Source organism: Sturnus vulgaris, chromosome 6 (assembly GCF_052056855.1).
Source record: "Sturnus vulgaris isolate bStuVul1 chromosome 6, bStuVul1.hap1, whole genome shotgun sequence".
In the NCBI taxonomy this organism is placed as follows: Eukaryota; Metazoa; Chordata; class Aves; order Passeriformes; family Sturnidae; genus Sturnus; species Sturnus vulgaris.
In genome coordinates this window covers 21,019,360-21,046,275 of record NC_142248.1, presented here as the reverse complement: position 1 = coordinate 21,046,275, position 26,916 = coordinate 21,019,360, and the positions used below count along the sequence as shown (strand labels likewise).

The 26,916-nt window shown below is 35.4% G+C and overlaps 1 protein-coding gene and 1 long non-coding RNA gene across 3 annotated transcripts in view; one reads left to right on the top strand and one right to left on the bottom strand.

The window, feature by feature from the left end:
* Positions 1 to 26,916, bottom strand: part of LOC148223353 (uncharacterized) — a 241,709-nt gene that overhangs the window by 18,965 nt on the left and 195,828 nt on the right. Inside the window, exons 4-6 of the long non-coding RNA XR_015804590.1 lie at positions 8,233 to 8,366; positions 5,664 to 5,994; positions 2,627 to 2,707 (exon numbers count right to left, since the gene is read on the bottom strand). This is a non-coding gene — a long non-coding RNA (uncharacterized LOC148223353). The remainder of the gene's footprint in view (positions 1 to 2,626; positions 2,708 to 5,663; positions 5,995 to 8,232; positions 8,367 to 26,916) is intronic.
* PRKD1 (protein kinase D1) overlaps positions 1 to 26,916 on the top strand; it is a 114,712-nt gene that overhangs the window by 56,641 nt on the left and 31,155 nt on the right. The window contains exons 2-5 of one of the 2 annotated variants that reach the window (XM_088167220.1): positions 2,565 to 2,703; positions 15,963 to 16,094; positions 16,804 to 16,964; positions 19,728 to 19,751. In XM_088167220.1, the coding sequence (XP_088023346.1) occupies positions 2,565 to 2,703; positions 15,963 to 16,094; positions 16,804 to 16,964; positions 19,728 to 19,751 (456 nt within the window). The remainder of the gene's footprint in view (positions 1 to 2,564; positions 2,704 to 15,962; positions 16,095 to 16,803; positions 16,965 to 19,727; positions 19,752 to 26,916) is intronic. The other variant, XM_014891429.2, reaches the window with a different exon arrangement.

Sequence of the window (26,916 nt, the reverse complement as noted above, 5' to 3'; positions counted from 1 at the left end):
CCTGTATTTTATGGATGATCTGCTGCCAAAGTGCCCACAGTCTGGGCAACAACAAATTATTGCTTGAGATCCTGATCAGCAGTCTTGTTCATCCGTAAACGTAATTTTATTTTGTATTTCTTTAAAGTCTTATGAGTAGATAATCGTGATGTAATATTTTTAGAAAATGAAAGCAGCACACAATTTCAGTGTGCTTATTACAGGTGATTTCAAATGCTAGTAACACTTCCTCTTGTTACCATAAATGCTGCTACAGTATCATATGAGACATATTCTGTATGAATGTTTAGACACCATTTTTTTAATACTTAGTGTTTGGAATAAAAGTCTGTTGTTTGCCTATTGCAATTTCACTTGTTAGTAAATTTATGTTTTCACTTATATCTACTATATTTTGTTTGTCCTTGGTGAAAAGGGATTGGTTAAAACAAAGGGGGAGAACTCATTTTAGAGTGTTTCCCTTTACATTTTCTTAAATCAGGACAAGAGGGTATCTAATAAATAACATCAAGACTGGGGATAGACTTGAGTTGATTTAGAAATCTTGCTAAATTTTAAATCTGGAACCTAGAATTGCTGGTAAGTGATCATGTTAAAAATCTGATATTTTTATTTCTAAAAGGGAGGAGGCAGGACACGTTCTAAATACACATCTAAACTGTGGCAGTTAAGCAAGTTATTATGCTGCAAAGGTAATTTATCCAGTTTCACTTATAAACTAAAGCACCTTTGACTGAACCACACTGAAAGGCATTAAAGTGATTCATTTTACCTCACACTTGGAGTAGGCCTAAAGGTGTTTATGGACAGCTTTGATGTCTTAATGGCTACTGATGACTTGCTAAGCAGCCAGAAATACATCCTATTTCTGAATCCCATATAAGCAATCTTCCACTCCTGATTCTTACAGATGTACCCTATTTCCTCATTTGGCAATTAATTATAATGACCATTTAACTCTGGTAATTCTGCTTTAAGCAGCTATTATACTGAAACAAGGCCTTCTATTAGTATTGGGGAATTTAGCTGTGGTACCATAGTTTCCCTATTTTGTCTCATGTGTAGCAGAACTGAATGCTGTTTATTGTGGTGTAATACCAGGCATCGTGGCTTCTTTTTGTTTACTTTGGTCTGTGCATATCAGCATTATTGTTGGCAGGAATAGGCTTAGCTGAGGGAATTTTTGTCAGTGTGGCAACAGTTGGTCCTTATACAATGTTTGAAGAATTGCACCATCAAAATGACTGTTTTGACATGAGAACAGTGTATCTGGGGAAAACTAATTCCAGCAGAAGAGATTTTTTGTATGTAATTTATCAAAAACTGCTGTGATTGAATTTACATTTTCTAGAGATTGTACCTCATGATACACATATTTCTACATACATACATAGTATGTGTAATATTTCAAATTATTTTTTTAGGTAGAAAAAGTAGACCTATTTGAAAGAGCAAATAGAGTGGGAATATAAAGAGAGAGCAAACAATTTAAATCATAATGAATTTAGAGAGAAATGCCTGTGGTATTTCTGAAATCCAGTGAAATGAAAAAAATCTTGCAGTTTCTGAAAAGGATCAGCAGTTCCCATTTTGAAGAATAATATTTCACTGCCTCTATTAAATAAAATTCTTAGGAGTGTCACTGTGTTTGTGTATAACCTCAGAACATAACAGTTTATTTCTCTGGCTCTACTTGTCATTGTTTTTTTTCATTGCGTGTTGCCAAAACATGGAGTAGTGCATTGATGTAAAATTGAGTGGATTCTTTTGTAACACAGAAAGTGTTTCTTGATTGTGGTTTTAGAATAAAGTCTTAGTTCTTTAGGCTTGGAGCATGAAAAAAACCACTAATTCTTTTGCTGCAGAAAACAAAAAAGGAAGGAAGAAAGTTACCTCACGATTTTTAAAAACCTTTTTTAGTTTAAACAGGATTTAATCTGATTTTGAAGCTCTAATTTCTCTGCATTAAAACAAATCATTATGATTAAATTTTGAAATACTGTTTTGAAACATTGTTTTATGTGCCTGGCAACTTCAGTCTCAAAAAATAGATATTTCATATTGAGTTATCATTTAAGCATTGCACTTAGAGCTGAAATGTATTTCTTTTGGCTTCAAAGCATGTTTTGGGCAGACATTTGGGGAGAGATCATAGAATCAAGGAATAATATAATATAGACTAGAAGGGCACTCCAAAGGACATCTAGTCCAAACACCTGTTCCAGGTCTAATTAGATCATCTTACTCAGTAACTTGTGTGAGGAAAAAGTTACCAGCAGTGGCTGCAGGATACATTTACTTCTGTCTCATTTCCTAGTGGATATTGCATTGTTCTCACAAGAGAAAGGCAAATGAGCTTCCTTGCTTGGGGCAAAAAACATGTCCAGAATATGGTGATACATATTTTCATACATGAAAAAATGTATATCCTTTTTGATACCAGTTTGAGAACTGGTGCAGTCTGCCCTCAAAGTCTCATTATACATTAATTGTGTTTTACAGTTTTGTATTTTACAGTTATGTGTTTTACAGCATAGTAAATTCTCCTGTGTTTGTGTTTGCAGTTTCCCGAGTGTGGTTTTTATGGAATGTACGACAAAATCTTGCTCTTCCGCCATGACCCTACCTCTGAAAACATTCTCCAGTTGGTGAAATCAGCTGCAGATATCCAAGAAGGAGACCTAGTTGAAGTTGTCTTATCAGGTAACTAAAAAACAATGAAAATTACTGTCATTCTTTTGCAAATGGAAATATCCAGAGTAGTTTTCTCCCAATTAGGTTTTGACCTAGCATAGGTGGGAGTCCATACAACCAAAATTTCCTTTTTCCTTGATTCCCTTCTCAGATGTATATAGGCATATTATGACTTTTCTTTTTTCTATTGCCCTGTATATTTTGTAACAACCCCTTTCATCCATATTACTAGTTAAGCACCAGGTTAATGTTAATAAGCTTTTGCTTTATATAGAGTGCTATGAAAATGTCCACTGGAAATAGAGTAATTGCTTTTTCAAAGCCCTGCACAATTATGCTTGCCAAGACTGCTCTGCCTCTTTACATGATTTGTTTTTTCAAATTATGAGAGGAAGGAGAGAGCACAATTATGTGTCTGAAGGTGTCATTAGGTGTCAATAGGACTTGTCAAAAGCATAGATGTAAGAAGATACGAGTTATGTGACTAGGAATGGTGCAGAGTTTGCATGGGTGTGAGGTAGAGTGAATGGTGGAGCCGTAAAGATGTAAAGGTGTTATTTGACAAGTAAAACTTGGAAGATGGTTGAAGGGCTGAATTTTTACAGTTGGAACATGCAGTTAGAGCATCTGGAAAGATGCTTAAAAGTACAGAGACATGTATGCCATATGAAAGTAAAAATTGCAACTGTAGAAGAGTGAAGGATTAGTGAAGGGAAAGGCCAAATCCTAATGGATGCTGAAAGGAGTGGAAGTAAGAGTTAAGTCACATAATCTTAGCCAACGGAGCTTTTAAACAGTTTTCTTGTATAGGACCCTATTCCATATTCTTTGATTAGAATAGGATAAAGTCAAATAAGGAATAATGCATGCTATTCCTGCAAGTCATCATTCATCTTTTCCATATCAGGAAACAAGTTTTTCTCTTTCAGAAAGATACCAGTAATCTGAACTTAATATTTCCCACAGAACATAATCACTCCACATCAGTGACTGTGATGCAGTGAAGAAAGATAACAAGGACTTCATTGCTTTATTTGGTTTATTGTTTATATGCTTTTGAAGCGTAGATCACATACCTTCTAGTTTGCCAAAATATTAAGCAAGTAGCTGTTTAAATCTTTAGGAGCAAAGGACAGCAGATGAAACTTCTAATATGTCATACTTCCTATATGCCTTACTGATGGAACTATTACAAATGTAAACCTTCAGTTAGATGTCTCAGATTAAACATGTTTCATCAATAAACACTTGAAAGCATTGGTGTCCTCCCCAAGTTAATTTAAACTAGATGCAGCAATTTATTTTTGCATTCAATTCCCTTGTCATGTAAGGGGGGGGAAGTATTCCCAGTTCTGCAACACTGAAAATGAGAAAGAACTGTACAAACAATCTGATGTTTAGGGAATTATTCAAACTATTGCATATAGTTTTTTTTAATCAAAAAATATTCAGACATAGTTTAAAATTATTATGGATTTTGGCAATAGTGCCTATCAAAGTAGCTGTAGATATGTTATCTCCTTTTTAATTAAAGGATGAAGTCTATCTAAATACAGGGCCATAATAAGTCTTTCTCAGGATGGTTAATAAAATGCATTGAAAATTTATTTTTAAGGGACTAAAAAATCCTGGAAACGAAGAGATTGGCCGTCAGCACTACAGTGTATGGTATTGAGTGCTTGAGTGGTGGAAGGACAAATGAAATACAGTATGTGTTCAGATGCATATGTTGATCGAAGTGTTTTATTTCTAGCCTCATTATAAAGAACTAAACAGAATATACATTGTAAAGTTCTGTAATTCAAGGTACATTATGGTAATTGGTTTTGAATGTCATGTCCAAAAGAGGCAGTAGAACACATTGTTACTGCAATGGCTTTGCTGCTGAAAACTCCTTGTGCTTTGGGTCAGTATCCCCTGAGGCACTGATATCTGATGTCAAAAGCTGTACTGATCGACTGCATTCATTTTTTATTGCTCAGGTCAACACTGGTCAGAGTAGAGAAAGCTGAACTGTGAGTCCTCATATTCAGGGTTATACAATCAATAGTATGCATTTTCTATTTTTCATTGTGGTTTACTTAAAACTTTATAGGACCCACGTTTTTTTGTTTTTTTTTTCCTACTGCACTTACGTTCTTGGCAGTTTAAGGATTAGTAAATATAATTGTTTTCTGATTTAGAGCTTATATTACAAGTTCTTGAAAGAGTAGAAAATTATCTACAGGAACTTAGAGGGGAGAGGTGTTGCTCACTGTAGCTGAAGCACCTTAGTAATTTCTAGTGTAGAAAATTTTACCTGCAGTTGTCACACAATATAACTGAAACAGTTTGTGTTAGAGCAAAAGATTTCTAGTGAAACACAAGACGTTTACTCAGCTCATATTACATCACCTGCTGTGCTTTTGTGTTCCTAATGAACATTATTACTTGCATTTTGCAATGGTGCAATCCAACATAGTATTTTCATGGTCTGCAAGGATCATGCCATGTGCTGACCAAATGTTGTGTGTGTGCTGACTCGTCCAGAGATAAGCACAGGCTGTAGCAGTCAGCCGGATGGATTGTGGTTCAGTGCCAATATAGATTCTGGCATTTTGGAAATGAAAGGTCAAGCGTTATTATAAGAGTAGAAGCAAAAGTGTATGTTGGGTGTATGAGATTTGGCTAGCTGCACATTAAAAGAGGAAAAGGGAACTTGAACTTCGAATGTGGTAACCCTAATAAATATGGGTTTAGTTTTACTTCTGTTGTTTTCTTCCTTTTATTGTATACATTTTTTAAAATATCAGTTTGAGCACTTTATTTATGGGCTTTTAATAGTGTTTGTATAGGAATATGAGAACACTTGAGAAATGTATTAAAACCAAAAATTTCTATGTTGAATACATTTGTTTTATTAGGCTCTACCACTGGGCATTCATTGAACAGTATCACTAATACCCTTCTGGCAGTAACATATAACTCACCTTGTTTCTGTTTTCTTAGCTGTGTAGTTTCTATTTAATTTTTTCTTCAGAATATTCAAAAATTCATCTTGTCTTCAGATGCACAAAGGAGGAAAATTCTTTACTACTGCTGTAGAAGTCTCTGATAATGTCTTCATTGAATCCAACATATTCTTAGTTGCATTTCAGACTGAAAAGGATCTGAATCTTTGGAGTAAGGATTTTATCAAAATATATTTGTAGGAAGGCTTATTAGAATACCATTAAGAATTAGTAGGCAGGCCAAAATCAGGAAGCAAGGTACAGAAGTTACAAAGATGGCTGGAAATGAGTATTCAGTCATTTATAAGCACTGAAAAGAATAGAAACCAGAAGTTAGATCTTTTTAGATCTCTCTCTCTCTAAAATTTAGTCTTACTATTTGCTCAAGAAAAGGAAACATATATATGTTAAGTGAGTTTAAGCTGAAAAATGTCCTTCAGTCTTGATGCGATTAAGTATTTGCTGAAATCTTCAACTGGACCTCTGAAAAGTTAACTTTCATGTTCCAGTCATGAAATAAAGGATGCAAACATTCATTTCCAAAACAGCATAATGTAAAATTCACAATAAATTTGAACAGAAGGGATTATTTTTGCTGTGATAAACTTTCTTATGTTAACTCCTACGTTTTTGGAGATCTTCAGTGTTGTTTTGACTAGCTCATAAAAATAATTTATTTCAACTGCAATTTGGTGATGCCAATGAATTTATATTAATGGTAGGTGCTGTCCCTCATACCTTTTCTTTGCAGAGAAGTGAAATAGTTAACAAGTTTTTACTTTTAGTTGTTACATGAGATCTGGAAAGTAGATAAGTTAGCCCCTTTCTGAAGTGAATGATGTGTTGAAGTTATTATTTAAAGCAGTCTGTAGATGCAATTGCCATCCTTCATCTGTGTATCTGTGACTTTTTTCAGAATAACTCTATTTGTTGTTTTTCCCTTAAATGGAGACACAAACTCTATAGAACAAGCTGACAGATGAGAATTGCTGTGGTTTTGTACATCTGTATTCTCTTTTTGAGTTTTGTTTTTTGAGGACTTCAAGGAAACAATTACTTGAGATATCTTTAGACATGTTTTTGTCAGCATAGTTTGTGTTCTGTACCTTGTTCATGAAGTTTATTAAAAACTGCTGTGTAAATTTGCGAAGCCTATAGAGGGAAAAAAATTGCTTATTTACAGTTTTAATTTGGTTTGTTTTGAAAAACAGGTTTGTTTAGAAAAATTCTATCTTGTTTTTGCTGGGCAAAGTTACATTGAGATGCAAGAGGTTTTTGTCTGCTGCTGGAAAGCAGACAGTGAAACATTAGCATCTTGTGTGAATTAGTGGAATGTACTTCATCTGCTTGCTGTGAGCAGTTGTGCTCAACTTGGCAGGATTCCTGAAGCAGGAAAGTCAAATAGCAGCTATTTTACGTTCCCTTGCTGTGCTGATGAGGGCAGGAATTGATCCACTGCTTTTGTTAAGAAGCTGTTTCTGTTGTAATATCACATAGATGGTAGATCACCTGGTTGCTAGATGTGGAGCTTTTATTTTGATTCAGTACAGTTTATACTGCCTATGATAAAATATACTGGGTTGAATAAAAGCTGTGGATAGCTATACAATTACAGTAAATGCCATTTATCAACATATAACTGGATTGTAGTGTTAGTTCAGCTTGAGATGAAACACTATGATGTTATATCTCTGAACATAATGTTATAGTACTTATATAGTTGGTCACAGTTTGTGATTTTGCTTTGTTGTGATTGAAGAGCATCCTGCTCTTGGTGCCTTCATGGCTATGATATCATGCTGATTTTTGGTGTCTTGAGAAATATAAATATCTTTATTTTAAGATGAAATATTTAACAATTATTCTTCCTCTATGTCCTTTCAATTTTCTCTAGCTTTCATTTTTTCTTATTTCTGTAGGGATAAGGCTTATTCATGATTAGGTTAAAGTTGATTGTCATTAGTCTAACATTGTTCTTGGGTCATGAATTCAGTTAGATGGCTGTCTTTGAAGTTCTCAGGATTGAAAGATTCTTTTTCCTTTTTTATTTATGTTTGCCTTGTCTTTTTTTCCATGTATAACTGTGTTAATTGTTACTTTCTGGACAGCGCCTATATATGAGAGGTCACTGTTCCACTGCTACCTAATAGATCAAACATCCAACCTTATACATCTCTAATTGTCTGATTTTTTGAGAGAGTACATTTTCGGTTTGTGTGCTCTTTAATGAAATTGTCGGTTCACTTGAGATATTTCACTTGTTTTTCCAGATTTAATGCAAACACTTTCAGTCAAAATGCTCATAAAGAAACTGCACTTTCCCAAGAGAACGGGGTAAATGCTCAAATGGACAAATAACTGTTTATGACTCAGGAAGCAAATGGTAGAAGTACATGCTGTTTTCACAGTGGAAGCAGGTTACCAGCAAGGTACTTAAGTCTCTGCTGTTAAATACATTCATGCATGATCTGGAAATCATTACTAAAATGTCAGGTGTAGCAACAGAACAGAAAATCACTTGCAATGTCACTGCCCTTGTGTCATTTACCTTTGTCATCTCTGCTTCAGAGAATGCTGATATTTCTTTGAGAACTTCTCTTTCAAAGATAGGAATTCAGGCTTAGTAGATTTTTGTCTGATCCAGTAATTCTTACGCTTTTGTATTCCTATCACATGATTTCACTGAAAAGAGACATATTTCATGTCACACCACTTTAACAGGCCTCACCTCAATAAGTTGTACAGCCAGCTTTCTAAGAAAGGTGATTGAAGCTGATTGACTACATTAATTGCAGTTAATGCATTAAAAATGCCTATCAATTTCCCAAGTGAACCGAATTAAATCTTAATTTTATTTGTATTTATTTTAAAGTTTCTGGAGTTAAACCCCCCCTTATTCTCCTTAAAGTATTCTTAGTTCAGTGAGGCAATTTTTTTTAACCTGTCTTATTAATTTTTACTCAGTTTTCTTAATATGATACATATCACATTTACCCTTTAAAAAATATTTTTAGATACTATAATTTTGACATAGTCCACTTAGTAACTCAATATGTTATTCAAGATTTATAGTTCAGCAGCCCCCACGTCAGCTGATCTTTTCTTAAAAGACTTGAGATGAATGAAAGTTGGAGTCTGCAGTATGTTGTCCAATATTTTAATGGATATTTGTGCACTTATTTAGACTTACAAGGCAATGCTATCATCTCATTAACATTCAGAATCAATATGGAAGACTTATAACTAAAAAGGCATTGATGGAGAAAAGTGCGTGATGATAAAAAAACATGTTACTGTTTTACAAATTTATTTACTGTTTAGTCTTTCTTTACATCTATGGGATGTGAAACTTGGGTATAGCTATAAATTATTTCATAGGATGTGTCTTTAATAGCACTTGAGCTTTTCTTGAAGATATAGTGGCAAAGTCCAAATTTCTTTTTGTGCACTTCATCGCTGAAAATCTTCAAGCATCTACCTTCAATATGTGTCTATTTATTTAAAATTTATACATGTAGCTGAAGTTATAATATTTTCTTTCTGTGCCCTAATGGATTGTCTTTTGCACACCTTGGGGCGTGTGCACCTCACTTCAGAGGCCACTGCTGTGGGTTCAGTTGAAGTTGTATTCTAGGAAAAAAAAAATCATCTCTTTATGACATTTTTTTTTTAATATTTGAGTAAGAAAACTTCAATTCGATTTTTTCTCCTTTTCACAGTTCTTCATTTTCTGCCAGTTGTTTTTGCTACTAACACAGATTTTAATTATAAAACTGCCACCATTCAAAGAATTCTCTTTTCCTCACCAAATGCCATCCCTTTTCATCAAATATTTTCCTCCCCAGTTTATTCTCATTAACTACAAATTTAATGGGGAGCAAGCTTTGCTTCTTAGCAGGTTCTTGCTAAGCAGAAAACTTTGATTTGGCATACAAAGTTTTGTTTTATTGATTTGTTTAATAGTTTCTTTGACCAGTATGTGCTTGATGAAATATTTGTATCAATGTGTTTGTTAAATAGTAGTGGTCTGTAATAGAGAGTAGCTATAAATGATTCAGCACATTGAAAAATAAAGGCTAACCCACTTGCAATAACATGCCCATCAGACAGTTTATATACATGGTCAACAGTATATTCTACCCTGCTCAGATGTTTGTCAGGAAAAAAGGTCTACTGTTTGGAGAATCTCTCTGCTTTCTTTAGGCTTTCTGAAGTTGTTCTCTCAATAACCTGCTGCTTCAGTAGACTTCAAATTAAATATGGCTTATGTAAAAATGTATCTTTCAGTATTGAACTCATTGAATTTATTTCCATTGGCTGACTGCTGGCTTTGGTTTTGAATGAACAAATAGAAATACACAGTCCCACAGTAATTTCCAATAAATTATGTTTGCAGCCTTTTATGGTAAGATGCACATCTTTTAGGAAGTGCTTCAGGTTTGTAGTTAAAAGAGGTCTGAGCACAAACAAGCAAACCTCCTTTCCTTGGGGAATATAACAATTTGAAATGGCAGCTGAGGAGAAGGATACTCAGGAGCTGCCACTGATTGCAGTCTGCAGGTTTTTATATCTCAATGGTAGTGTAACTCAAGCCTGGAGATAATGTCATTCCAGCTGAATTCTGGCTCACTCTGGCTTTTAAAGAGGCCCCAAGAATGTTGCTGTTAAATATAGTTAAGATGTGACTTGTTACCAAAAAGAAGGTTGGAGAGTTTTTCTGCTTCTTAGGACATGAAGACTCCTATCACTGTAGCTTGGTAGTGCAGAAGGTTATTCTGCAGCGGTTATGTTTGTTTCCTGGTTTTTTGTTTTTTGTTTTGGTTTTTTTGGGGGGTTTTTTTGTTTTTTTTTTATTTGCTTCCTCCTCTTCTTGAGTCCGGTAAACTCTTACTCATTTCCTCTCCAAACAAAACAATTCCAGTCTTTTAATCTCTCCGTATATGTAAGTCTCTTCCGTGCCTCTAGTGGTTTTCCTCATCTGTCACAGCTGTTCACAGCAACTGAACACAGTGTCATATGGGGAATATTAGTATCACCATTTTGTAATGTTAATTTCTAGTTATTTATGTGCATGGGTGAAATATTGGGTAAACATGTTGTGAGTAGAACACTTCTGTTGTCTTTAGTTAGTAACTAAACATTTTGCTTATGTAATTTTGACCTTCTGATCCACCTGGCCAGGCACTGGAAATGTTTCTATGATGAGTCATTACTGAATTTTTGTAAACAATTTTAAAAAACCAACCACAATTCAGAACCACAATTAATTTATTTCTTCCAGGCTATGTCATCTTGTGCATTTCTTTAGCATTTTTAATTTCCCTTCTCCCTTTTCTAGTGTTATCTTAAAAAGATTCGAGTGGGACTGAGAAAATGGAATGGTTATATAGAGTCATGCTCCTGTTTCATATCTCTGATTGTCTCATCAAAGGTCTGCCTTTAAGAAAGCATTATTAATCAGACAGACACTAAAGCATATTCCAGAAATGGTCATACTAGGATTTATTGTTTCATCACCATCCAGAGGCTTCACGTGAGGCTGTCTGGCATGTAGTTCCCTTGGGTCATTTTTCTCACACTTCTTGAAGGTGGAAATGTCATTTGCTTTCCTCCAGAATTTGGGCATTTCTCCCAGCCACCGTGATCATTCAAAGATTGTTGAGAGCGGCCTCACAAGGACATCAGCCTGTTCCCTCAGTACTGCTGGGTACAGCCCATCAGGGCCTGTGGATATCCAATAGAACTATGCCAAAAAGCCCCAAAACAACCCACCTGTATTTGTTCTGGAATGGTATATATTTATTAATTCTTAGGGTAATTCTAAAAGAGATCTAAACTTTTGCAGATAGGTAACAATATTGTTTGTTAAAAATAATTTGACGTGTGCAGAGGTGGTTCCTTCATTCCTTACTGAATTCAGCATAAGATTGTACTTTCAATCCCATTATACCTTTAGCCAGTAGCATTTATTCACTATATAACAGAAGAAAAATCTTAACCTTTTATGAAAGAAACTTGTGGGAATTAAATATGTTTTACAAGTGCTATTAATTCTTTCTGAGCACCTCTTCTTTTTGAGTTTTTTTTTTTTTTTTCAGAATTCTTGGAAAAGAGCTGTGAAGATCATTTTTAAAAAATCAGAGGAAATATATAAAGGAGTCACAGCATTTACTTTAAGATACTAATTCAGATACATCAGAGCATGGAAAAGGAGCAAGAGCCTTTTTTTTTTTTCGTTTGGGGCTGCTCCTTAGTGCCAGTAGTAAGAATCAGCTTTGAACACTGCATCAATAGCTTCAGTAAACCTGCAGAGTATTTAATTTTTTTTTCCTATGCTAAATTGATACCTTTGCAGTGTTTTGTGATTAACAGGGCCTGAAGCTGTGAAGTAAGGTATTTCTATTTTTTCCACTTGGGTGAAAATTGGGTAAATTCATAATGAAAGAATTGTGTGGAGGGATTTCAAATGAACTAAACCTAATGAGTTATATAGTTTGTAGATTTGAAAAGTGTGGTAACATTCACAAACAAATAGAAGTACATCAAAATTGAACTTTAAAAATTCGGAGTGTACAGATGAATCAAGCACATTGACTCATAAATGTTAATCTTTTATTATCACTCCTTAAAATTCTGAGCTAGCACTGGAAAAATGCTTGCAAATGGTTTATTGTCCCTTTCAGTTTATTACTTAAATCTCACGTCACTGATGAGACAGTATAAATAACACCCCATAGTGAGTCTGGATGCTGGGATTTAGGAAGGAAGGAGATGAGAGCCTTACTTAGATGCCTCCCACGCTGGCTCATTTGCTCCCTTCTCAGCCTTACATTTGCCAGCTTCCCACTACTCTTCCCTCCTCAGGAAGGAGGTAGCTGCTGGCCAAGGAAGGCTGGGCACAAAGCCTTGTTTGTTCATGCTGTGCCACCACTTGCAGCTACCAGCCTTGGGCATCCCTGATCAGAATGCATGCAGGTTCTCTGGCCTCCATCTCTCTCTCATCTCTGGGATCTTCCCCTATTTCCAGCATCTTACCTTTATGCAGGGTTTTCACCCTTGCCCTTCTAGCCCTCCTTCTTTCTGACCTTACTGTTTCTTTCTGGGGACCTTTCTTTTCCCTCTCCGTGGCTTTCCGGACACCCAAGCTCATGTTTCCAAATTAAAGAGTCCAGGTGCAGCAGCACAACATGTTATCAGCCTTGTAGCAGGTGATTCAGTTTCCTGTATCTTTGTCACTGGAGGATTGAGGATATGCAGCTTTTGATTAGTCTGGATATTATAAAAATATTGCAACTTTCCTGTACCAGTTGCATCTAGCAAGTAGCAGGCTTCTGCTCAAGCATTGCAAATACAGTTCTCAAAATGTATCTCTCCGTCTGTCCCCATCTCCTCCCTGAATATCAACTTAGCATTCCTAATTAGAACTGCTTTTACCTAAAGCAGTGGGATAAAGAAATAATAGGTAAAGAAAACAAAATTTATTGTATTAGAAGGATTTTCCCTGTATGTAAAATTTAGAGTGCTAAAATACTTGCATTAATATCAAGAAAGCTTAATGGATTCAAATTTTCCATATCAAAGTTTCCCTACTTCAAAGCAGAACAAATAAACAGAATGATTATAAATATGCACATGTATAGATTTTTGGAAGTGATTATTTCTAGTGGGTATTAAGGTCCAGATAATTTTAGTTTAGTTTTTAATTCAGGTTCTAGGATGGAGATCAGATATGGAGTCTTTGGCCTGTATGAACTGCCAGAACTCTACTAACTTTAATGAAACACTGGAAACTGAAACTGTATTTGATTTCCAGGATTGAAAAGAATAAAATGGTTTCATTTGTCTTAGTCTAGCTGAGCTGTATAATCAGTTAATTGTTATTGTTTAACCATTGCTGTAAGTTTAGAGTAGTGTTTAGTTGTGAGTTATATGAATTTTTTAAGTGATGGATGCCAGCACTTCTTGTGAGTAAGGGCTTAAGTTACAAATGCCTGTGGGAACTCAACAGAATACATTACTTTTAAATGCATTCCAAATGGGAGAAGGTAGCAGGAGAATGCCTGCTTTTCATAGCTGCAAGATATTGCTAGTCTTGTGATTGATGGTTTCTTCTGCCATGAGAGGCATGGATGCAAGGTGACAGTGCCCATTGTGTGAAGCTCTGTTACTCAAAGGAGCAGGATCTCATCTCTGCTTATAGTTCAAAGCCCTTTTGGACTTGGAACACAAAATGATGAAGTAAATCATTTGCCCCTTTCTGAAAGCAAGACCTTGCCTCCCTGATTTGCAATGTCTTCATGTTTTGCTTTCCAGCTGTGCTGAATGATTGATCTGCTACTGAGCCCAGAACAAGGAGTACTAACCATTAACAGCCAAGTCATTAATATACCTGATGAAATAGTCTTGTCAAAACTGCTGTAGTTTCAATGTCTATGTTTTGGTGATACTAGGAAAGCTTAAACAGATGATGACAAGGTTGTCTGAGATAACAGTGTCATATTAAGAACATAATATTGCAAACTTTTCTGCCGAATAATTAAGCTTTCTAGGATGTGCTTACAGCCATATTTGGAGGTCCCTTTTTTTTTTTTTACAGGACAGTTTTACATATAGCCACAAAATTGTCTTCACACCATCAGTACTCTGTCAAAGCAAAAGGGTAGCCTGATTACAGAAGGTTTTTGTTACCAAGGAAGGCCTCAATTTAATTTGGAAAAAATATACATATCTTTGTCTTCATCAGCAGGGCATTAGGGTTTTTTTCTAGTGAATAACAGGAATATTCTGAAAGTTAAATGTTTGAATGTTAATGGCTGTATGAAAGGCTTCCTAGACATGTAATTTTTAAAAAGTTGACTGACTAGATGGTAGGAAGAAGTTTAAAAGTAGGACCTAATTTATAAATCACTTCCTAAGGCAATACTACTAATGGGAAATTTGGATTTCAGGTTTGTTTCTACAGAGAAAATTATATCTATACTTCTCTTGTAGAGAAGCAACTGAGACCAGGCCATAAGTCTTTATTGGTACCCTCCTCTAGTTAGTTAAAAATGTTTTCTTGATCAGTATGCAGATTTTTGGTTCACTTTTCATTAGTAGACAAGGAACAAGCCCCAGGGCATTTGGATCTCTTAGGAATTCCTTTGAATGGAACCACTAAAAAATAAGGCTGGAATGGGAGAGTTGTTTTGATTTGGGGTGTTTTGTTTGGTTTTTTTTCTTTCTGTCAGTTGCAAATCAGGAATGTATTTTTGTTGAAAGATAAAGTATTTGTGTTAAGTGCCTACATACCTGTTGCATTCATCCTGATATCTGTGAAGACTAAGCACACAAATAACTTATTTAAATGGCAGTCTGAATGAGATCAAATGTTTGCATATGTAATTAGTATTTAATAACATTTGACAGATATTTCTTTAGACTGTCTTATCTGATACATGTTTAAGATATTAAATAAAAAGGAAAATATTTCATTTTAATCTGTTTTTAAAAGTGTTGTGGTACTGGTTGTCTCTGTATTATAAATAGTTTTTAAAACATTGTAGTTGGTTATTCTTATAGCTTGCACTAGTACCTTTAACTATCCTCTGACTTTTGCAGCTCTTACACTAGTTGCAGGCTCATGTCACTTTATAAGGATTTTGTCTTTAGGAAATGCATAACCATCTTCCAGGCTGCTCTGCATGGCTTTTTTCTTTATTGAAATTTGAGTATATCATTACATGTTTTGTTTTTAAGCTCTAATATATTTTTAACTTGTGTGATCAGTTCATTGATCCCCACATAGACTGCTGAATTAATTATACCGAGTGATCAGCAGAAACAGACTTATTTTAGATACACTTTCATTTACTTGTCAAAAAAAACTTGCAGTATTTCTTTATTGGTGTATCCAGTTTATTTATGTAAGTACACCTTCAAAGTGCAGTGAGTCAAGCCTGTAAAAGAGTATTTGAAAAATTTATGACATTTGATTGAACTCTGACAATTTTGGTAAATGTTGATATTCTATTATAGTCTTGTGTTTGATTGGAAAAATATTGCTGCAGATTTGTAAGTGCAGCTTTATGCTTTTTCCAGTGGTCATTGTAGTATGAAGGTATATCATCACTCTTTTTGTCTTCAAAATACTATGCAGTGAACAATTCCAAGTTCAAGGTTCAGCATCATAGTGGCCAAAAGGAGTTTTGCTTTGTTCTGTGATGAAGTACTGCATAAGTGAAGAACAGTAATTATGTTATTAATTCTATTAATTTTTGTGTGATCTTAATTTTATAGCTTCTGCTACATTTGAAGACTTTCAGATCCGGCCCCATGCTCTGTTTGTTCACTCATATCGGGCTCCAGCCTTCTGTGACCATTGTGGAGAGATGCTGTGGGGGCTGGTGCGTCAGGGACTCAAATGTGAAGGTGAGCTGCAGTGAAATGCAATTTTTCAGGCTAAAGAAGAGACTTCTCCATTCTGCTTCCGTGTGTTGTGTCTAATGCTGCTTTAAAATTGGTTAGAGATGCTAAGAACTATCAAAGTAGTTAACTAATTAAAGAACTTGCCTTTTTGACTGCTGAGGCAGTCTTAGATATGGGTCTGTAACCTTGAGTGTAAAAAATTTGGTTGATATGTATTTTTAAGAAAAGGCTGCATGTCTTACTTTTCCCTTACAATTCTTAATGAGCCTGTGTCTCCTTTTGTATCACAGTGAGTCTGGTTATTTAACTGAAGTTACTGTCAATCCAAGTAAGTTTGTAATAGCTAAGTTTCCTCATTTTGCCACACCCATTTGACTTCTGGTAGACTGAATCCAACAGAAAATACCATTTGCAGTCAGACTTCCTTGTCTTCCAAATGCTGGTCATAGAAATTTTCTGCACGTTGAGATCACAGGTTTTGAAAAATCAGAGAAAAAACACTGGTTGTAGATGTATCTATTTTGAGCTGATAACATTATCTCTCTAAAAATTTGCTAGAATACAAGAGCATTGTAGAGGGAAATGTTTAATCAAAATTCAGGCCAGTTTTTAATTCAGTTTTTTAATTTGTTTTGTGTTTGAAAAATCCAAAATTATTTGCTTTTTTTTAGTAGCAAACCACAATCGGATGGTTTTACATTTCTCTTTTCAGGATGTGGTCTAAACTACCATAAGAGATGCGCATTTAAAATTCCCAACAACTGCAGTGGTGTACGGAAAAGACGCCTGTCCAATGTATCCCTGACAGGACTGAGCACCATTCGAACGGTTTCTGCAGAGCCCTCACCCAGCGTGGCAGATGAAGCCCTTCTGGTATGGGATTCCCTAGCTGTAGAGGCCATGGGAGGAGCTGAGAAACGATGACATTTCGTGCTATAGAATCTGGTTTTGCCTGTTACAGACTACAGAGGAGGGTGGTATGTAAATTATAAAGTAAGAGAAGGCATCTTGATGTAAAAGGGAGGTCACCAGTATAAGGTATGTGGGTTTAAGGTATGTGGGTTTAAGGTATGTGTCACTTCTGATACTCCCAGGAGTCTCCTCCTTTGTCAAGAATTAGGTTATTTTTAAGATCTAAAACTGCCATCCATGCTCATATAAGTAGTTGGATCTTGGAGAATTTCTTTTGGAATTAAATGTAGGATTTCTTCTATATCAGACCATTATTTCCCTTGGCTTACTAAACAGGAAAGATTTGCCTCATCAGGATACTGACCCAGACACCACAGCATTAAACTGGGTATCTGTCACAGTCAAGTCTGTAGTTACTTGGAGCCTGCATGGTTAGCATATTTCTGTGTTCAGAAGAAAGTAGGAGTCATCTCCATTAAAGCCTTAAATATCTCTTTGTGGTGAATGTATTTATATATCTGTATATATATGTGTAAACGTATAGATAGGTGTACAGTATACACAAAAGCATATAAATATATGGTATACTAGTATATTCATTAATACATTCGTTTTCTGAAATGAAAGCAACTCTTCTGAGAACAAAATGTTGATTGAGGTGTAAATGACAATGATACCTATTTTTTATTTTTAGCATGTTCTTTTTAGCACTCACGATCATAATATACTTGGATAGATAAGATTTTACACAATGTATAAATGAATCCACTCCTAAGTGTAGGTTTTGAAAACCTTAAGGTTTAAAAGAGAGGAAAGAAATTATAAGTACACACAACAATTATCATGTTTTCCTCTCAATTAGAATATTAAACTTATTAAACTTGACATACTAAAAGGACACTATTGCAAATTATGTAGACGTGGTGTTAGATGCAGTACCATCTATGAACCATAATTATGTACTTATGCTACTGATTATCATTAGTCTAAAGCTACTTGGAAATTAAGGTTAACATTATGAATCTGTATTTTTAATTGAAAAGCTGCATAAATGAGTAAGGTGCTTAAGTTCTGCAAACTACAGCAACAAATGTTTACAGATTAATCATAATTCTCAGCAGGTTGTTTCAGAAATTACTTAGACCAAGACAGAAAATTTTGAGGAAGGCTGACCCTAATTCTGATCTCTCTTTTTTTAAAATTTTGATTAAAAAATTGTATGAGTGAGCATCCTGGCATACCCTCTATAAATATTCTGCACTGCACTGCACAGTTAAAATGTAGCAAAAATTTTTCAATTTGAAAACAAATTTTTTGACTGTGTTGTTTGCTGACACATTCTTGTACAAAATACCTGTTTTACAAAGCTATGTATTTCAGAATGTTTGAAAGCATAAAAATTGCCAGTGAATAAATGCAGTAAGTGTCATCTATACTGCAGGCTGTACTTCTCTGAGAGCTTGGAAACGTTGGTGTCCCTGTGTTGATGATTCAGAACATCACACATGCTCACACACATGTGCACGCCCAAAGAAAATATATTTACAGTACATAAAGGGATGGGCCTAGAGAAATCAATTAGCTGTCTTATCTCACTTTTATTTCATGGAATCATGGTATCATTTTCCAGATTTTCAGAAATGCTCTCACACATGGCTTCTATATGTCTTTTGTTCTGTTTAGTTTTTTTCCTTTGAACGTATTTCCATCCCTGCCCTCCTTCCTCCGCCCAGCTTGTTTTAAGTGGCATAAGCTTTGTCAGTTCTCATGTACCAGATCTGTCCTTTGGACTCAATTCTTCTGCAATGCTTGTGAGATAAGTTTTATGACAGTTTATATGGTGATGCCAATCAAACCGTGCACTTTGGAATGTCTTTCATTTTTCTACAGTCTGTGTGAATATACTGAAAAACATCAGCCTTGTTCATAAAACTGTATCATTCATTACTAATACTGACGTGCTATTTGAATCACTGCTAACAGAATATAATCTGTTATATCTATCAGTTTTTCATATAGGACTAAAATAAACGTATTTTTACCCCTAATTGCAATGTAGAGTCAGAGCAGTTGAGAGAGAATAATTCCTGGAGACCTTTGATAGCTGTAATTATCAAACTGAGTTGTTTCTTCTTTTTTGTTGATGTTGTGTGCACCTGATAGGAGACACAGCATGTAAGCCTGCCTTCTGGAAAAAATGATACTTATAAAGTGAATAAGTTGTGCCCTATCTTATGAAATTTTGTCATTTAAAAATCTTTGAGGCAGTTAATATGGAATCATGCAAAATATACCTATACTTTAATTATCCTTGCATAGGGAACCACCATTCACAAAACAGTTTCAGTGTGGGTATAAATGTTTTTTCATTAGGCAATAAAACATTTCATTTGACCTGAAAATTGAATGGGGGCTATATTTGACGACAGTTTTAAAAATCTACCTCCAAAGAATAAAATCTTCTTTTGATTCTTAACTTAGTAATGTAAAACTCATCAACAGAAATGCTAAAAACGAAGTAGAACTGGGAGGATACAATGCAGCCCAGATTCTTACATGTCTCAGCTCAAATGCAGTTTTTAAGCATTAATTCTGTAAAAAAGAATGAGGGTATAATATGATCCCACATTCATATTTGCTTCTAAACTAACATTATTTTCTGTCTTTTTCTCCCTGTTATTTCTTTGTTATTTCTGTTTTTCCTTCTTTCCAACTACCTGTAAGTCTCCTGTCAGCCCTGGCTATGAGGTATGTTCTGAATTTACTCCCTACCATGCTATCAGCAACATCCACTTTTATGATTATCAGAAAGAATTTGAAGGCATGCAGGAATTAAATCAGTAAAGTCCAGATTCCAAAGTGAAGGTCATAATTCTTATACTAAACAATAAAATTAATGAGTGTTAGAATATTTCAATACAAAAGTGACTTTTTCATTTCTTAGATATGAAAGAGGTCATTGGTTAGACTGAAGCCCTATTTTATACAGGTAGTAACACATGGGTGGAAACTTTAACTTCACTTTCAGGACTTGGGAATTTGCTGGAGTAATGTAGAAAATAAGTATTTTATTTTTAAGTTGAAAAAACCACGCATTCAAGTGCTCAACAGCAATAAACTTCTGACACCATACCACTATTGGGGTAGCTCTTTCTTTCAGACTGTGGTTGAATTTAAAAAACCCAAAACGGTCTAGGATTCTGTATTTCTGTGGAAATAGCCATGAGCAGTAACAAATAAGTTACAGCTCTATATAAAAAGAGTGTCAAGTCTAAATTAGAAAAAAAAAAAAAATCAAGTGGATGATTCATGTCAAAAGTTGCTCTCTTTGACTTTCACTATGGAATTTCTAAAGAATTTTGGTTTGTGTTTAAAGTTTCAAAAGCTTTTGAAACTAAGTATTGGCATCTTTCCCTTGTAGCATGTATTTGGGATGCAACCAGAAAAGAGCAGGCTTTGCAAATGTTAGACTACATTTTAGAAATACTACATTTTAGAAATATGACATAGTTAGTCTGAGGAATATTTTGTTATGCTAAAATGAAGATTTCCATGGTCAAACGTCTATTTATTTGAAAGAAATAACTTTATTTCCTATAATCATAGAATGGTTTAGGTTGGAAGGGACCTTAAAAATCACATGATTCCAACTCCCTACAATGGTTAGTCATCTTGTTAGTCATCTTCCACTAGACCAGTTGCTTAAACCTCCACTGAACACTTCCAGGGATGAGGTTTCTATTTCTTCCTAAAGCACATACATTCTTACTGTGTGCCCCAGAATTCCAGCTCCACACAATAGCCATAAACCACAGTTTTTGTAATATCTAAGATAATTATATTCTAAATACAGTGCTGTCTGATAAATGATGAATCCACCAATCTGGATGATGGTGGGTTACCCTAAAGTAGCAGTGGTTAAAGGTAGGCATGGAAAAGAATGGTATTTGGAGGAAAAACAAAATTGTATTTCTCTTGTGAAAAGAAAATGTCTTAGCTACCTATGGTTTTGTTTCAAAATACATTTATATAACACAATAGAATTGTATTTCTATTTTTTAATATATGTTTCCATTATTTTGGGAGGGTTTACTTGTTTTCTAGAAATAATTAATATGGTAAGGTTATTTTATAAACACACTTGGAGTAATTTCTCGGAGGAAGTCTAGCTGAGCTTTGCTTTTAAAATAGGAATGAAGTGTCTCATGAGGCATAGGTAAGTGGAATGTTACACATTATTTGTGCTTTTTGATGAAGTATCAGGAATTGCAGTTCCTTTTTTGCTAAAAAATTTAAAATTTAAAATGTAAATAGTTTTGGTTGAAAAGACTTCTTATGTGTCACTGACAGAATACAAAGCACCAGGTGTTGCTTGCCTCTGTAGATTTGTTATAAGCAGAGCTGGCTTGAGGCTTTTTAGCTATATATAGAAGAGTGATTTTGCATAACTAGGACAGTGGATGCTCTGGGAGGGAATTGTCTTGAGTTGTAGGTGGCCATTTTTTCTTTATTCCCTCACACCCAGCACTTAATACAGATGCCCTTTTGTCTTAGCCCACTGAAATAAGGAGTCCTTGTTTCCAGTGACTCAGAAATAGCCACTCTAAGAAGTCTTTGTTTTCCACACTCCTACAGAAGATGCATCTCCTTTTCCCAGTTCCAGTCCCTGTAAAGTCTTGTATGCCTCCCCAGCTCACTGAACTGGAAAAAAAAGGCCCTTGAGAGAGGGAATAAAGAAGAGCTGGGGTGTTGCAGCTGAGAGCATCTTGGTGCCTTAAGCCACTTCTAATTACAAGTCCTTTTCTAATGGCTGAAGTAGAGTTCATTAGACTGAAGATCCTCAAAGGCAAAGTTAATATTTTCTTTTGAAGACACTTGAGTTAACTGTGAATTAATAGCATTCTGTTATGTTTTGTTCTTGTCATCCTCAAGTTATCTTTCCGTGCTCCAGTGATACAGACTGCACGTTCCTGTCTGTCTGAATGGGAACTTACTTTCAACGTGCCTCTATGTTTAGCAAAAATCCCTATGTTGTTTTGGATAGAGCTCCTGAAGTTTGCTCCAAAACCTAGAGTTTATTTAAAAATAATAGAAGGTGAAATAGAGACTTTGAGTAATTAAACCGATCCTAAGTAATGTTCACATTGATATATCTAGTGCCAGATCCACCAGGTGAATATAGGGTCGTGCACTGAACAGAACAGAGAACTGAGAACTCAGTGAATCTAACACTGAAAGTTGAATATTTAAATAGGAATTTGAGTTAATGAAAAGATTAATAAATCTTTTATGTATTTTTTAGTTTCCTTGCTTTTTTACTATAACTTTAAATTGTTAAACATATTAAAGGTCAAAATCAAAAAGTATTTCAAATGTAGTTCTCTTTTTTTCTTAAAGTGTTGCATATCTATGATATTCAAAGTTCAGTTAAACCCCATATTAAATCATTTTAGGACACAGAAGGTAAATTTGGACTGGCTTACTTTACACACTGCTGTGCCATAAAATAACAGTAGTGCCAGTGCTACCTGCCATGCACTAAATGCTGTAGAAGTGAATTTGTTGTAACCAATGCAAACTACATTAGTGCTTTTCTGACCTAGTTTGCCTCAATATGATTGTGTCTGTAAGATACTGGAAAAAAGGCTTTGTGCTATACAAGTCTTACTAGCAAATCCAAAAAGAAAGGGCTTTTGTTTTGGGAATTCTCTGGTTCTGAGGAGTCAGCATAGTCCCACAATGCCTGCTGAAACCCAGTAATCTTCTATTGCCACTTTCCAAAATAAGGCAGGTTACAGACAGAGCATTCAAACCACTGTCTGCTGCTATTGATGTCTGAGTAGAAGAACAGCAAACATAATAATAGCCATCTGTGGATAGTTTAATATTAACAGCTTGTACTGAAGTCAGTTCTTTGATGTGTTTACACACGTGAAAGTGAAATGTTTTTCAGACCATAGCTATCTAACTGTGGTGCTTGTAGGATTAAATCACACACTTGACTTAGAGAGGAGTGCAAGAAGCCTTGAAAGACAACACAGTTGATTGCAGTCTAAGTGTAGTATTTCAATATATTTAACTGAAGATTTGTTTCTTTGAATTCACTTAATTACAGTCACATAGTTTAATTTGTAAAAGAAAGTCAACATTTGCATTGCATTAAAAACAGAGTTCCTGTGGTTACATAGCTATCTAGCACCTCACTTGACAGTAGCTTCCTGTGAAGAAATTGAGTATGAACATACTAAGGCTTTATCCTCTGCCTTTAATATAGGAAGGAAATACATGTTTCAACAAGTCTGCTTCAACACTAAAAATGAAACTTCATGCAAACACTTACTGCTGTTTGGTTTTTTAAAATAGACATCACTTTTCTCTGTTGTCCAAGTAAATAAAATACCCTAGATCATAATAGTTTATTCTTTTGTTGAGGCAAACATTTCAAAATTATAGGAATACTTTTGTTATTTCTGATTGAATATCTCAGTGTAAACAACGGGAATAATATTGCAACACTTCTTAGATATTGAACCTGCAAAAGGTTAGCATTTCTTTGTGTAAGTTTTGAAAAAAACCCATATATTTTGGAGAGTATAGGTTGTGTAACCTGTTCTCTTCTAAGAGTAGGTTACTGATTTGAGCATGTTTCCACAAGCATGATTGCCAAAATGGAAGTATGTGCTTTCTGACACTTATAGAACATGAAGCTATTTGGTAAAGTTTTGTCAGAATCCCTGGGACATTTTTAGTGGGACTGTCAAAACCTTTTAAAAGAGATAAGGCAAACAACAGTCTCTTTTATGTTTTAAACTAGTCCATGCAGCTGGGTTGCAGAGCTGGTCCTTGTTCCCAAGAGGCCACCTCTGTGTCCAAGCAGTCAGCTTTTTTTGCTTCCCATTAGTCTCTTCAGCATCTCCCTACAGTTTCTTTGATTTCTGTGCCTGGAAGGAATAGATGTGAATGCTACAAGACAGTTAAACTCATCCAGGTAATAAGAACAGCTGAATCCACTGGTAGGGAATCAGTATTTATTTCGGTTTCTTAATTGTATTTTGCAGTGCATTTGGACAGGGTAGAAGAGACAGGAAAGATCTGCTGAGTTATTTTTACCTTTGGGGACCTGTCTTCTACCTACAATATCTGTACAACGATTTTATGCTTCTGGCTAATGTAGAAAAATTGTTGTGTCTTCTAATAGCTTTCAACAAAGCTCACCAGAACTCACATGAGGGGCTTCAGTATATTCCAAAAATTCAAATAAATGGAACAAGAAGCAAGGCATCAGTTAAATAAAAGTCATGAGGAATTCCCCATGTTGGGGAAAAGATTGGAACATCTTCCTTCTTGGAGTTAAAAAAACCAAACTTTTTTTTTTTTTTCCTAAAGTAAGGGTAAGCAAACTGGATTCTATTAGATATTCTCACAATTAAAACATAATTGAAGTATCTGGATGTGATCAGTGTCACTGGCTTAGTTGTCCAGTCCAGTATTCAGTATATGCACACATTTCTTGGTTTTTGCTGTCATTTGGAAAATCATACTCTTGAGCTGTTAAAGTATAGATTACCTTGCTGGGATGATTGTTCTAAAGGACTGTTTAGTATTTGGAACTGTGCAGGCTGTTAGTTTCCATGGTGTAATCTGGTTAAGCAGTCATTTCCTGGGAAGTTTCCAGACTTGCTGAGTCAGTAGTCTGGCTGGCTACCAGGAAAAACTAATTTATCTTTCTAACAAACCAGGCAAGCCAGCTGAAGGAGAAGGTGCTTTGTGGGGGAGATTCTTGCTTTTCCAGTGAAAATAGGGTAGTTCCTGGTTTCCTATGCTTTCAGGGGCTTAAAATTGTGGCATCTGTCTGATGCTGGGAATGCTGAAAGTTTGAGTTGAGGGATCTTGACAGGACTTTTGGATGATATTGGGAGGAGAAGCTTATCTGACAAGAGGGAGGAGGTACTCCTCCTAATCAGTCAGTCATCAGAGGGTGTGGAAGACACTCTAGTTGTAGCTGCCATGAGTTATCTGTCACCAGCTTCCCTTCCCCTGCTGCCTTTGAGCAGGACCCAGGGGGCACATTGCCTCTGGCTGGAAGAGGAAGGGAGATGAGTCAGGCAGATCAGGCCTGGGCATGCAGGAGTGAGACCAGATCCATGAATTCTGATGTCTTTTCTAGCTTGGGAGAAGGTGAAACTTGGCTTTACCTCTTGACCTGAAGGCACTGTAAGCTGAGAACTGCTGGTACCTTACATGGCATGCCGTGCTGCTGGCATGTATCAGCCCAGCACTTGTGGAATGGCAAAGAAAAGCTGAAATACTTTTCTCTATAAATTGAAGACTGACATCTTATGGTAGTTTAGTTGGTTTAGTATCCACTACTGCTTGAACTGTAGAGAACACTTAGGAATTACTAACAAAATCTTAGTTAATTGTCTGTTCAGGAACACAACTTGGCAGGCATGTGAAATGAGACTTGCAGTAAATATTTCAGAAATTATAACTGTGCATTGACTAATATAAATTTTGAGAAAAAACCCCTACCAAACAAGACAACAGAAGCTTTATTAATGGTAACCCTATTTGATCAAGGCTGATGGTATGATGAGTAACTGTTTCAGAGTTATCTCAGAAACAATCAACTCAATGCAGAGCATCTAGAATTCACTTTTTGTTCAACCTGACATTTTCTCAGAAACATACACTATCTCATTAAAACTAAAAAGTTTGCTATCAATCTGGGGATAAAATATACCAAATAATTTGTCCCACATTTGTATTGTACCCCACCTGAGATTTGATCAGACATCTAGGTCAGAACCAAAGCTATAGGGAAGACTGTCTCTCTCTGTTAATCATAGCTGCCCAAGATTAGTCTCAGTACAACACTACTGAAGTTTCCAAAACCTGCGAGGCATTTGGTGAGGAAAACTGCCAAACCAGCTCTCTAAAATCCTTTCAGCATGAAGGTACCTCGGTGTAAGTAATTTAGACTTTGTTTTTAGTAGTATTTGGTTGCCAAAATAATTTTTGATTAGGCGATAATTTGGAAAATGAAGGCAAAGAGTGATCATAGAAAATGGGTTTAATTTAGATATTAGTCAGGACTCTAAGAGAGATGATGGCAGAAGAAGATATTTGGATCACTTTTACTGCAGATAAGAATAAAATTGTCAAGAAATAGATCTAGTGATAAGGATGGTAAACTGAAATATTAATTTGTTACAGTGACATAATGAAAGCAAGCACTAGAACTCTTTCCCTTTTCAGTTAAACTTCATTTTAAGACACTAGCATCACTACATGCAAAATATCCATTGAATGTCCAGATTCAAGAAAGAGAGCAAAGTGTTGTGACTAATGCATTGCAAGTAGTTATTCAAATTGAGACATATACTGTAGGAATTATTTTATTCAAAAAGAAAATGTTCACATTAAATTGTAGTATGCCACAAGTAAAACTTCTTATAGGCACTGAAGAGCAAACTCAGGGCTAGGTCTCTGGTTGTAGGGTAAGGGTTGAGGCTGTAACTTGTAAGGCACTGAACTAGGACTATGAAGTAGCATCAGTCTGGACCAAAATTGTTTCTATTCTACACAGGCATAAAACTGAGAGAACTGCTTCTCTATTTCTCACTGCTCCTTGTGAGCTTTGCCCTGTCCACAGACACTGAGGGCTGTAATTTCCAGGTGACTTGCACTAGCTGAGCAATGCAGCTCGTGCAGAATCTGTGGCTCATTCTTCTGTCCTGATGGTCTCCAGCCTTCCATTTTACAGGCCTGTTCATGTTGACTTTGTAAGACTTAGTGCAATCTGCCTTAGAAATATTAGGCAAATTTTATTAGTAGTTAAAAAATACTAAATAAATTTTATCTTAAATTGAGACTAATTAATTGTTTGGGTTTTTTTAATATGCATGAGTGC